Raw genomic sequence first — 13,707 nt, forward strand, 5'->3', positions numbered from 1 at the left:
AAAGTGAAGCATTTAACAGGAGGGTCCATAGCTATCAAAAGTTACAGAGTTTAGAAAATGCAAAAGATTCACTTAATTATTTTTAAATTAAAATACTTTTGTTTTAAAATACCCTTTTCATATAGTTTGACAAAATTCTACTATCAACCATCCAGGCCAACTATCAAATGACCAAAAGAGATTTTTAAGGAACTATGTATTACAAAAGAGTATGGACCACATAATCCTAGGGTTTATCAATAGATTGCATGCCAACACTTTTTGAAAACATTGGTTTAGAACTCAGAAAACATTAAAAAAAAAAAAAAGAATTGAAATATGGCTGACTCCCAAGGCAGAGGCCTATTTAATGAATAATGCAATTTAAATTTAGTACAGTTCCCCATTATTTCACTACTGTAGAAAAATCATACTAAAATACAACTGGGAAAGCCAGAGTTGCGAAGCCACTATTTCTTCTTCAATCTTGAGAACAGAATATAGTTTTGCCATCCCTAATCTGCTGGAAATGATGATGGATGGTGATGGGAGGTAAGAGCAAAATCTTTCCAAGGGTACTTTTACTTTAAGGGCCACAGGAAGAAATTCTCTCCCGTTTTCCTGCCTTTGCCCATGTTATTAATCAATAGCAAGAAAGGACTCTCTGAACAAAAGCTGGAAAAATCAGAAAATACAAATCAGTACCTCTTTATTATATCTGCAATTTCTTGAAAAAGTGCCTTCTCATCAGGTGCATAGGTAACTTCTAGTCCTGTAATTCCAGATCTAATCAGTAATGGGGTCTGATACCTGATATCTAAGAAATAAGCAAAATGTTTATTACATATAATTGTGTAAGTTACATAAACCCTTACTTTTGAGTGAGATTATGCTACTGAAATACTTAAAAGAGTATTCCCCAAGGGTGCCTGGGTGGTTCAGCTGGTTAAGCGTCCAACTCTTGACTTTGGCTCAGGTCATGATCTCATGGTTCATCAGCTAGACCCCTTACTTGGGTTCTGTGCTAACAGCATGGAGCCTGCTTGGTATTCTCTCTCTCCCTCTCTTCTCTCTCTGCCCCTTCCCACTCATATACACATGTGGATTCTCTCTTAAAATGAACATTAAAAAAAGAAAAGAGCATTCCCCAAAGTAAATACATAATTAACTCTATTTCTTAAAAACTTTCCTAAAGTTTTTCTAGTTTAATATGCAACTGAAAATTCAAATTTCATTTTTTCAGTTATTTTCCTGAAAAGTCTACATTCACCAAATTTCTCAAGTAATAATGTGTCATCCAAAAAGAAATTTTATTACTTTGTTTCTCTTTACTCTTCCTATAAAGAGCTTTGTTTAGTAGAGAATATTTTATTTATTATTTTAAATGTTTATTTTCGAGAGAGAGCATATACACGTGCATGTAATTGGGGGAAGGGCACAGAGACAGAGGGGGGACAGAGGATCTGAATCAGGCTCTGTGCTGACAACAGAGTCCGATGTGGGGTGGGGCTCAAATTCATGAAAAATGAGACCATTGCCAGAGCCCACATCAACACTTAACCAACTGAGCCACCCAGGTGCCCCTAGTACAGAATATTTTGATCAATAGTATGCTGGTAAATGTTTACAACTACCTCTCAAGATAAAAAAAAAAAAAAAAAAAGTCCCGATTCGTAGTGCTTGCCTTTTTCCATAAAAGACTCCTCTCCATGCTGATCTCAGACTACCAATACTACCATGTGACATCAACTAGTTCAAAGAGTTCATAAAAATGTAATAATTGGCCTGTGACCTGATACAAGCCAGATCAAGCATATCACTAATTAAACTGTAAATTCCTACATGGTTTTGTTCTGTGCTAAGACTTCCTTCTCAGTTGACTGAATTCACATATTACTATCCAAAACTACAGAAGAACGCTTGATATTTTATAAAATGCCTTTATATGGTATACTATATGAAGAAATCTAAGCCAAAAACATGCATATTTACGAGGAGATATCAACAAAATTGGAATACATCTTAAAAGTCTCTTAATAATCCATTAATTGACACTAATAACTTCCAGCACAGAAATTTGCCCCATTAAAAGGTTTATCCTAGGACGGGCAGGTACAAAATTAATAAAAATGAACAATACCTTGGCTGGAGATGGGCTTGTCTTTATCAATCACTATTACACCTGTGAGTTCTGTTTTGTCTGTATCTGGTAGTGGAGTATCAGATGAGATGCAGTAAAACAGAGCACATATTGGGTCAAATTCAGGATCTGGTTCTAAGTCTCGTCTAGTTCGAGCATGTAACTCCACACTGATTAGGGTAAGATTTTGTATCTATAAAAGGAAATAAAAATTAGGATTTTAGATTATTTTTTGACACATGTTGAAAGAAATGTTTCACCATGACTCCAAGGAAATATTGAAAAGAAAATTAAAAAAAGACCATGAAGGACATAGCCACAATACTCCAAAGATTAAAACTAAAGATTTTCACTTCTAAGTTAAATAATTCATGTTTTTATTTTAGAAAAACTGCTTATGCTATAATTTCTCAGTGACAATACATAGTTAAAACTATTTCTTTAAAATACATGCAAATGCCTCTCAATTTCTTCATTCCTGTTTGAGAAAGAGAATGACTAGTCCAAGTGGTCATACATTTGAATCAAAGTCTACTACTTTTTACTTTCTACTCAGTTAACCATGTACAGTTTAAACTAAAGAGAGAGGTATATTTTAGTTTGAAGCTTCTATTAATTCTCTACTACATCAATTTACTACTGTATTTACAGGGCAAGTTTTTTATTGCAGCTTTTCCTGAAAAACTATCCTAAGAATATTATGGCATCAACTACAACAATAGCTAGATTTTTGCCTATACACATTTTCTCTATGGCAAAGATACAAAAAAGAGTAGTATTTGGCTTTTTACACTTATTTTCCTATGCTAATAAAAAATAAAAGGATTTAACTGTAATTTTTAGTTCTCTTTTTAAAAGTCAAGACAAAATGAATAGAAACTCTGGGTAAAAAAAACAACAACATAAGTTGGATTCATGATTACAGCTAGAATTATAGCCATCATTGTACCAGTAATACCTGGCAATAGAAAACAGTAGACTGCTGTTACAATGTTGGTAATTATTGAGGTTATATAAATTTAATGAAGGATCTGTATTTTGTATTTATTTTGCATGCCAGTTGTTGAAGAAATATAATTAATACAAGGCTCTCCCTAGTGATGGGAGTAGAATTTAGTAAACCTCTTTGAAGGACAATTTAGAAATATCTATCAAATTAAAAAACAGACATATTCTTTGATCTAGCAATTCTATTCCTGAGAATACATCCTTCAGATATAATCATACATGTAGCCAAAATTTATGTATGAGAATGTGCATTAAAAATTATGATATTTCTAGTCTTTTATAAGTCATAAAAGACTAAAGACTCATATCAGTTGAGGACTGGTTACAAAAATTATGTGACATCCCATAAAGGCTACATACAATGGAACACTCTTTAACCTTTAAAATTTTCAGGAATGAGTCAGTTCTGAATGTCCTAGTATGGAAAGATCACCATAATTGATAAGTGGAAATAGTGCAGTATGTGTGTATGTATGTAAAAAATGTTAAAGCACATGCATAGAAAATTTCTGCAAAGAGACATAAAACACAGAACTGCTTATATTGCCTTTGGGAAAGGAGACTGCTTCGTCTGAGGTGGGAGGGAAGCTTAACTTTCACTGTAAATCTTTTTGTCCTAATTGAGGTTTTTTTTTTTTTACCATATACATGTAATGTTGCATGCATTTATTAATTTGTAGGTAAGTACTTTTTAAACTATAAAGAACACTAATTATACATATGTAAAGCATAAGGAATAATAAAACAAATATTCACAAATCTACCATTTTCCTTATACACTGCTGTTTCTTTAAGTTTATTTTTGAGAGAGAGGGAGTGTGTGTGTGTGTGTGTGTGTATACGTGTGTGAGTGTGAGAGGGACAAAGAAAATCCCAAGCAGACTCCAAGCTGTCAGCGCAGAGCCCAACGTGGGGCTTGAACACACAAACCGTGATCATGACGTTAGCCAAGACCAAGAGTCAGACGCTTAACCTACTGAGCCATGCTGGGCCTGGTTAGATTGTTTTGTAACAGCCGTATTATAGGGGTGACGGGTGGCTCAGTCAGTTAAGCGTCTGACTCTTGACTTCAGCTCAGGTCATGATCTCACGGTTTGCGGGTTCAAGCCCTGTGTCAGGCTCTGTGCTGACAGCTTGGAGTCTGCTTGGGATTCTCTCTCTTCCTCTCTCTTTGTCCCCCACCGCTCATCCCACACTTGCTCTATAGCTCTTTCAAAATAAATAAAAATGAAATTTAAAAAATTATTTAAAAAATCTAACCAATAAAGTGGTGAGCTCAGGGAAAGAACTTCTACTTTTAAATGTATGCTCTCTAGGTTTATATATATATGTATTATAACACAGAGCACATATTAACTTAGTAAGTTAAAAATGTAACTGGAAAACCTCTAACTCAAACCAAAACAAATTTAATTAGAAAAGGATGAACATGTGGAAAGACTATGGAGAAGACAGAAGACAATTTCAGGTCAAAAGATTTGTGGAGGGTGATTTATTTATTAAGTAGGCCAAACTTCACATTCAAACTTTGCCTTTCTACTCCTTGATATAACATGCACTGTTGATCTAAAGGGCACTTTCTTTTTACGCAAATATATGAAATGAAGAGAGAGGGCAGAGAGGTAGGGGACAAAGGGGGATAAGGACAGAACCTTTCTCTTCTGCCCTGAGTATTTATATGCAGAAGAGAGAGAAGTTAGTATAGCATAATGGGACATGGAAGAAAAAATGCTATGAGCACAAATTACTAGAAAAAGGACAGCATACACAGTGTAGATTTTGCTTGGCTCGTTCCCTATTTGACCACCAGGTGGCTGTTTGGAGTACACCTTGAGGCCTTCTTAGGGAAGAAGCTGTGAGCAACCTGCCAGTCCTCTAACTTCAAGAGGGCCCAGGATTCTGAGATGGGGTTATATAGAAATAAAGTAAGAAGGTAAGAAGAAAATTAAGTTTTTCAAATAAATAATGGATAATCAAATGTAACAAGTCTTTGCTAAGGTCTATTAAATTTGTTTTAATAAGATATATATATATATTTTTTTTTGTTTACCATGGTGTTTTATTTTTTAAATTTTGGGTATATCCTTCGTAAGACATGTATTCCTGAGTTCATTACTTAGTTTATCTTGGCTACAGGGAATAGGACAGGGCCAAGTAGGTATAACGCAGGAACTAAATGAATGCTATTGAGTGGAAAAATGTACAAACAATTAGGGAATTAGACTAGGTTCCAATTTATTTCTTAAAAAGTACAAATCTTAGTTCAAATTTAGGGTAAATATGAGGACAATATTTGAATATTTCTCTTAGTTTATGCTCATCTAATCCGAAGAACAGTTTAAGACAGAACTGACTTGAGAACAAGAACACAAAAAATTAAAAACTGAATTCTGTGTTCTAAAGCGGGCAAAGACCTGTAACAATTGTTCAATGGAAAGATCATGGGGGTGCCTGGGTGGCTCAGTTGGTTAAGCATAGGACTCTTAACTCAGGACATGATCTCACGGTTTGTGAGATCCAGCCCCGTGTCTGCTTGGGATTCTTTCTGCCCCTCTCTCTGTACCCCTCCCCTGCTCGCTCTCATGTGGATTCTCTCTCAAAATAAAGAAACAAAAAAACTCAAAAAATATATATCATGGAAGTCACATATAATTTAAAAATTTTTAGTAGTTACATTTAAAAAAGTAAAAATAGATTAAAATATTTTCATTTAATACATCTAAAATATCCTTTCAACACGTGTAATTAATATAAAAATTAGTAATGAATATTTTACATTCTTTCTTCCTGTTAAGTCTTCAAACTCAGCATGCATTTTACATTTATAGCACATTTCAATGTGGATGCTAAATTTTTGCATGGAAATACTTGACCTGTATTTAGCTATCGTAAAATTTATAGTTGAAAAAGTAGTTTTAGATACCTAGGTTGTTCCACACATACTTAAAAGTTTTCTCATACAGGAGTCAAGTATCAGTTTTTAAATCTAAATTATTTAAATAAAATGTAGAATTCACTTCCTAGATGATATACCTAAATTCTCAATAGGTAGGCACATTGCTAGTGGTGGCCAGCACAGATATAAACAATGAAAATATACTCTAATTTCCACCTCACTGCCAGTCAGATATGTGTTGAGTTGTGTTTTCTTTACTACAGATAAATTTACAGTGATCCATTCACATACATCCTCTATGCCATCCTGTGACTAATATCCAGTTTTACAAGATAGCTGCCTACTCTCTGGCATATGGTCTGTACTGTGAAGGGAACTGGGTTATACAGAGATGATGTGAACCAAATGAATTGTAACAAATCAATTAGCAAGCACTAATTCACTGAACTAACCCAACAGAAAATACTAGTAAATATCTCATTTGGGATATAACATTCTACTAGAACAATCCCAGAATAACAGAGATTTTCTAATAGTTAGAAAAGCTTTTCCAATTTTAGCTTGTATAAGCTGAATTTCAGCTATTAGATTTGTGAAAATTATGAAACTACAAAGCAGTCTCAAGAACTGATGGCTACTTCAAAAGGTTCTCTATTTTATAGATACATAAATAAAAAGAAAATGAAAATTAACAGGAACAGAATTCAATATATTCCTCCCACAGTAAGAAATTTCCATACTTGTTCCAACATATAAAACATTAAGAGTTAAGTGGTGGTTGTGTCCTTACTGTTGTAGTTTTACCTCATGTAAAGCTTTTGCCTCCTGTAAGTTTTGTACGCTGACTTTGAAACCATAAGTATTGTTTAAAGATGGTCCATCAATCTGAGAAGTTTCTTTCTTTGTGGTATTTACTGCTGCAAATTGATTCTATTAAAGAAAAAACACACACATAGCCAGAAAAAGATAAATGAGCAATCTTTTTTTTTTGTTTTTTGGATCACTTATTCCTACCTAGATAATCTGCTTTATGAGTTTGGTAAAATAATACATGATAAACTACCTCTTTAGGCCCAAGAAGAAATGAAGTATTTTATTAACATTCTTTTCATGGTAGGAATTCAAGATATCATAACTGGATATATGCAGAAACATCTGATACAATCTGTAAGCAAACCATATGTTGATCTTTGAGTTTACAAACCCCAAATAGTGAAACTAATAGTCTTGTTGGAGAGTTGACATTTATACTACACGGACATTTACCTTGATCCAATTCTTGGAAGTATGGCAAACAAGCAGGCAATATATTTGCAACTAGTCTGGCTAAAGTTCATCAAAAATTTGAAATTCTGGGTTTGTATTTTACTCTAACATACATGTGTCCGAAAGATGAATGAAAACATAAATAATCTTGAAGGGTTTAGAAAAAATAGAATCTATTTTTTAAAAATATTTTCTGATTTCCAAATCCATTAACCATTTCCCCCAAGTGCTGATTTATGTTCACAACATATTTGCACTTATTTTTTAATATAAACAGCTTGCAATTCAATACTATTTAAAAATGAAAGTTTTAAAAAAGTATTTATAGTCTTAAAATAGAAATAATGACATATATTTCATGTGGTTAATATTAATAAAATTTAGCCAATATGGAAGTAATTTCTGTCATTTATTTTTAAGGATACATGTCTAATGTTTACTTTTTTTTTTTACATAACCATATATTTCTAAGTATTACCATATTTTTAGTATTTGAATAAAGATATTTATGATTTTTCAGAGTTTCAGTAGTAAATAATGTTGCTTTCCTTTGCTACTTAGTAAAATGAACTGAAAAAAAAAATCAATGTTATATCTGAGAAAAAAGTAATAAACCAAGAAAAAGGATATATTTTTGGTGGGATCAAAAAATCACTTACTTGAGCTCTGCTGTCATTGGATTGTTCTGATTTTGCCAGTAATCAGTTAATGTATTTGTATCCTCATAATCCACATTTTGGCTATCATATTCACTTTCTCTGTAATATTTGTATTTACATATAAGAATCTTTTAGATCCCAACAACAAAAAATAAACTAAAAAAATTAGGCAATTTCTTGTTGTCTCAAAGATATGTAAATAAAATGATGCAAAAATATAATAAAATTTTTAAAAATGAGACACAAAGTTATCAATTATCTAACTGAAATCTAAGATAAGAATGGATCTTCCACTGAACATTAAATATGTTTAGCATAGTTACCTTTGCTTGTGTTAAGAGTACTCTTCTAAGAGTGTCAGTATTACTTTCTTTCTTATGACTCAACTTCTGGGTTTTTGGTTCTGTAGAAAGAAATGTCATATTTAACACAGACATCAAAACTGCCTGCTTTAAAGAAAAATTGCTGTTCTAAACTCTTGAGTACCATCTGTGACAATTATCCTATTACTTCCTCTCTAAAACTTCATAATTTAAAAATAAAACTAATTCAAATCTCTGATCCCCACCAAAATAACTTTTAAAATTGGGTACTTCTGGGGCACCTGGGTTTGCTCAGTGGGTTAAGCATCCGACTTTGGTTCAGGTCATGATCTCACAGTTCGTGGGTTGGAGCCCGGCGTCAGGCTCTGTGCTGGCAGCTAGCTCAGAGCCTGGAGCCTGTTTCAGATTCTGTGTCTCCCTCTCTCTCTGACCCTCCCCTGCTCACGCTGTCTCTCTCTCTCTCTTTCAGAAATAAATAAAACATCAAAAAATAAAAATTTGTACTTTTAAATAAAAACATTTCTTTTTTAATTACTGAGTTTTATACTTCATTCAAATCCTAGGCAATCATTTAACTCATTTATTTTACTTATTTCTCAAGAACATCTGAAAAGGAAGAAAAGATACAATTTCTTCCCTCACAGGGTCTAGAATGAAAATCAGATATTCATCAAATGGATACAGAAAAATAAAATTGTAACTGGGGTAAGCACAACAAAGGAGAATATAAGTGGGAACTTTTACAAATATAATTGGGAATTGTTACAAGTCAGGGAGATTAGGAAGGCTTTTTTGTGCTAAAAATCAGGAAAAATAGTAATTAGCTAGGAACAGAGTGAGGATTTCCCGATTATCAAGCAAAAATGTGGAAATTACTAAGGATAGGATAGACATCCAGCTGAGAGATGATGACAGCTTGGCCTAAGGTTGTGATGGCAAAGAGAAAGGCAACAGTAGATAGATTTGGGTAATTTAGGGAACAAACAAGTGACAGAATTTGGTAATGGACTAGGAACCACAGGATGGGCAGTAAGGGAATCAGATAGGTGTTACAAACTTGTTTGTGCATGTTTCTGACTTGTGTAACTCAGTGACAAAGAGATGGTGGTACTATTTATTGAGGGAAAACCCAAAAAGGACCGTATAGGCTTCTATGTGTAGACATGTATGTTTGTGTTTATGAGTACACTGGGTAATTGGTAGGGAGTGTGTGCTGTAGATCATGAACTGAGTTTTAAAAATATTGACCTTGGGGTGCCTTTGAGCATTCAAGTAAAAATCCCAAATAGAGTGTTCTCGAGGTTAAGAGAGTTCTGAACTGGAAATTTAAATTTGTGAGTTATCTGCAGTAATCCTGTGGGCAGGAATTCACTCATTTAGGGAGAGAATGGAGAATCAAGCTTCAAAGGAAATCAAGTAGGCAGAAACAGAGGAGTAGGAGACAAGCCAAGGAGAGAAGAGGCTCCAAGAAGTAAGGTGTGGTTGATAGAACGATGGCTGTTTAAGAGGCCATGTGACAGCAAGACCAAAAAATACGCATTGGCTTTAGCTACAAGAAACTCACTGAAAATCTTTACAAGAGCCATACTGGTGGAATGATAGGGGTAGAATCCAGTGTTGAGTGGGCTGAGAAGTGAAGGCAAAAGAAATGGAGTTGTCAAATTACAGAAATCTTTTAAGAAATCTGGCTTTGAAGAAGAAGAAAAAGATGTAAGGTGAAGGCAGGTTTTTGGTCTTCCCTATATCTTAAAGGGTGAGAGAGACTTGGGTATTTATTAAAGCCAGTGGGAAAAATCAAGTTGAGAAAAAGGAAGGCTTCTGAGAGGCCTCCTATATTTCACCCAGAAGGTAAGAAGAAAGGATGGAAGCATATATAAGTAGATTTCATAGCAAAAAGATAAAAATTGTTTCCATGTGATGATTGATAACTTAAGAAATTATAATAATAACTTTTCATCAGTAGGGTTAAAATTTCATTTAAAAAGCTCTGCTTTTCATTATATAGTCTCATGTTTTCATTTCATTTCTAATCTTTGAAGAATTATGAGGTCTTCCTTTTCTTTGTAACCTTACCTGTTGACAAAGGGCTCAGGCTACTTGCTTCAGGAAGCCTTTCCAGAAGTTTTCTCTGTATAATTGGTGTACTATGAAGGCAAAGTGATTCACATATTCCGGTTCTTGCCCTAACATTAATTGGGGAGACCACTAGAGGCTCCAAAGGCTCACTGCAGGGGCTTTTCTGTATACCATCTTTTACTGGTTTTAAGAAGTTCTCAATAGTCAAGGAATGTAGTTCCTCTACTGGTGATGCAGGTCTCTCATCTCCATCTAATGCTTTAGAATCTGGGGATGTTGCTTGTTGCCACGGTGGAATTACTGGAGAATCAGGGGAGCTATAACTAACATAATAGTCATCGTCATCATCATCATCATCTTCACCTCTCTCAGGATCATTTGCAGAAGCAACTGGTGGCAGTGTCTGACTTTCACTTACAGTTCGACTACATCCTGTGGTTAGCGCTTGCAAAGCAATCTGAGAATTGTCAACATCTTCCTTGGCATGTGCTGTAGTGGGGAGTATATGTGGAGTTGTATTCATTTTTGGAGACACTACAGGTCTGTCATCTGGATTAACTGAAGAGCTGAAGTTCTCAGCAGATTTTACAACTCCAGTTGGCTCAGGTTTAGACAGTTTCTTGGAACGTTCGTATTCTTCTTTGGCTTGAAGCCATGCTTGAACCAGTTGTCGACTTGGGGCACATTTGCAAGGCATAATCACAATTTTTTTATCTTCAACCATTTTATAGCTATTACTTGACCCTTTATTGACCACTGCTTGGCCATTGCGAAGGGGTGACCCCGGTCTTGGATTTTGAGTCATTGCTGAGAATGCTGTTTTCCACAGACGAAGTCCTTCCAAGGAAAAGTCTCCCTCAAACTCAGCCAGATCATTTGGAAGTCGAGTTTCTACCATGAGAAGCCGTCCACCAATCTCCCTACAAACAACATATTTTAGAACAACTGTTTCATCTCAAAGAGCAATTACCAAAATATTTAGCTCCCTATCCTAGAGATTTTTTAAAGTCTCTTTTGGATTCTTAAAAATGCCCATGTCTTCCCTTTCTACACCTTGTCCTTACATATTTTATGCAGGTATACTCTCTTTTAGTCTTAATATGTTTTTCTTCACAAGTATATGACTAAATTAATTTCCAGGTATATGACTAAATTAAGTTCATCAATATCAGGGAAAGAAAGTATTTTTTAAGTGCCCCATGAAGCCTTTTCTTCAAGGGGATGGCACAAACTGATATTCATTTCCTCTAATCACCGTAAATAACTTTCCACTGTTACCACATATGAATAAAAACAATGGAGGAATTTATGATTAGAGACTATGTCCCTGGATTTTATCTAAAGCCTCTCTAGACATTTTCTAATATCTACAAGAGTTAAGCAAGACCAGTCAGTTCAAACATATCTTTGTACACTCCCCCACATCCCCTCAAACATTAAAAAAAATCACACACAATTGAGGTAAATTACCATAATTCTTTCTCCCCTTTACATGGCCAGGTTTAACACTACATCAGAACTTTGAGTTGGCAGTGTCCACAGAATGCATAGCATAAATGCTGATAATGTTTGTGCATGTGGGGAACCACTATTAAATAGTAGACTGGCTTAGTTTTCCAATAGTTGTGAGCTAAACCACTCTCTTCCTCTAACATATATCCACAGGTACTATCAAGAAGTCAACTTTTTCTTCCTTATAAGGGGTATCTCTTTCATGGATATGAAGATAGTTCTTAGTTTTTTTCAATCACTTCTTCTAGGGCATGATTTTCCAAACATCCTAGTCATTCTCTACATAAAACTCAATGAACTGCATTCATGTTTTCTAATTTGGAGCTGAAGGGTTACCATAGTTCCTTTTCTTCTTTACATGGCAAGAGTTTGGCTCTTATTAATTAATTCTGTAACCAAAATCTAGCACCTTTCCTGCACCCGCCTCCCAGCTATATGAAAAATTAGAAACAGAATTATTCCTACTGAAGAAAATGAGTACATATTATGTGCCACGCCCAACTCTAATATTAAGGGTACAGAAATCATAAGTAAAACAAAACAAAACCCAAATTGGTGAGGTGTGGTTAAGTTCAGCTCTCTTGAATACTGTCAGTAGCATGATAATTGCATGCATAATATATATTAAGAGCCTCAAATATTTTAGTAATCCTACTTCTTTTTTCTCAAATTTCAATTCAAGTAGTTAACACATAGTGTAGTATTGGTTTTAGGAGGAGAATTTAGTGATTCATTATTGACATGTAACAGTAATCCTACTTAAAAAGGCTAAATGGAAAACCCCCAGAATACAAAAAATACTTTATGGAGAAAACAATCACATAATTATCTATCATATCAGAAAAGAAACAAGGTTTCTGTCCAATAATATATACATATGATAGGATCATTATGTAGCCATTAAAACGTTTCAAGAAACTCATAAATTTAGAAAATGTTTGTAATATTAAGTGAAAAAATTTGTATGTAATACTATGACTATAGTAAGATTACATTTCATAAAATAAAACAAAATAAAAACTATACATTTAAAGAAACAAAAAAATAAAAACATTAAGAATGGTCATCACTAGGTAGAGAAATGGTATAATTTTTATGCTTTTATACCTCCTATGTTTACTATAGTGAAGACTTTCATATGAAAATACTGTTTTTTAGGGGCATCTGGGTGCCTCAGTCAGTTAAACATTCGACTTTTGATTTCAGCTCAGGTTATGATCTCACAGTTTGAGTTTTGAGCCCTGCCTCTGGCTCAACGCTGACAGTGTGGAGGAGCCCCTCCTTGTCAAAACAAATAAATAAACTTAATAAAATTTGTTTTTTCAAAAATGATGACTATCATCCTTTTATTTTAGCTGCAGAACAAGTCTCAAATCTGGACAAGTAACAGCAACACAGAGTTAATGACTGACACATGGTAAGTTAACAGAGAACTAAAAATTAGTTGTTGTAAGGCTGAGGTAGAAAAAAATAGTTCAATTAAAAATATACCATATTTACCACCTATAAAGCCAAAGATCCCCATATAGTGGAAGCTAATGTGTAAGAAACAGACATTCATACATTCTGGCCATGAAATAAGAGAAACAGTCCCATTCATGTTAAAAGACCACATATGGGTACTAAGCAAAACAAAACTAAAACTATTTATTAGGAAGGGTGGGAAGGAAATTTTCTGTCTTCTGCTTCAAGTCTTCAGAGGAAACTTCTACCCTATATTTCTGATCACTTTTTCTCAAACCTTTCTTAAATGGACTCCTGGCAGGATTTATTGCTGATCTGCAGGGTAGAAGGCTCGCATTCAGAGTGCCTTTTTTTTTTTTTTTTTTTTTTTTTTGTGTAGAGACA

General features: G+C 34.2%; 1 protein-coding gene across 2 annotated transcripts in view; it reads right to left on the reverse strand.

Moving 5' to 3' along the window:
* REV3L (REV3 like, DNA directed polymerase zeta catalytic subunit) overlaps nt 1-13,707 on the reverse strand; it is a 175,192-nt gene that overhangs the window by 57,738 nt on the left and 103,747 nt on the right. For both annotated transcript variants that reach the window (XM_077779953.1, XM_077779951.1), the window contains 5 exons: nt 10,345-11,267; nt 8,272-8,351; nt 6,828-6,953; nt 2,120-2,312; nt 685-796 (listed from right to left, as the gene is read on the reverse strand). In XM_077779953.1, coding sequence (XP_077636079.1) covers nt 685-796; nt 2,120-2,312; nt 6,828-6,953; nt 8,272-8,351; nt 10,345-11,267 — 1,434 coding nt within the window. The remainder of the gene's footprint in view (nt 1-684; nt 797-2,119; nt 2,313-6,827; nt 6,954-8,271; nt 8,352-10,344; nt 11,268-13,707) is intronic.

This window comes from Crocuta crocuta, unplaced genomic scaffold, assembly GCF_008692635.1.
Source record: "Crocuta crocuta isolate KB4526 unplaced genomic scaffold, BGI_CrCroc_1.0 scaffold147, whole genome shotgun sequence".
In the NCBI taxonomy this organism is placed as follows: domain Eukaryota; kingdom Metazoa; phylum Chordata; class Mammalia; order Carnivora; family Hyaenidae; genus Crocuta; species Crocuta crocuta.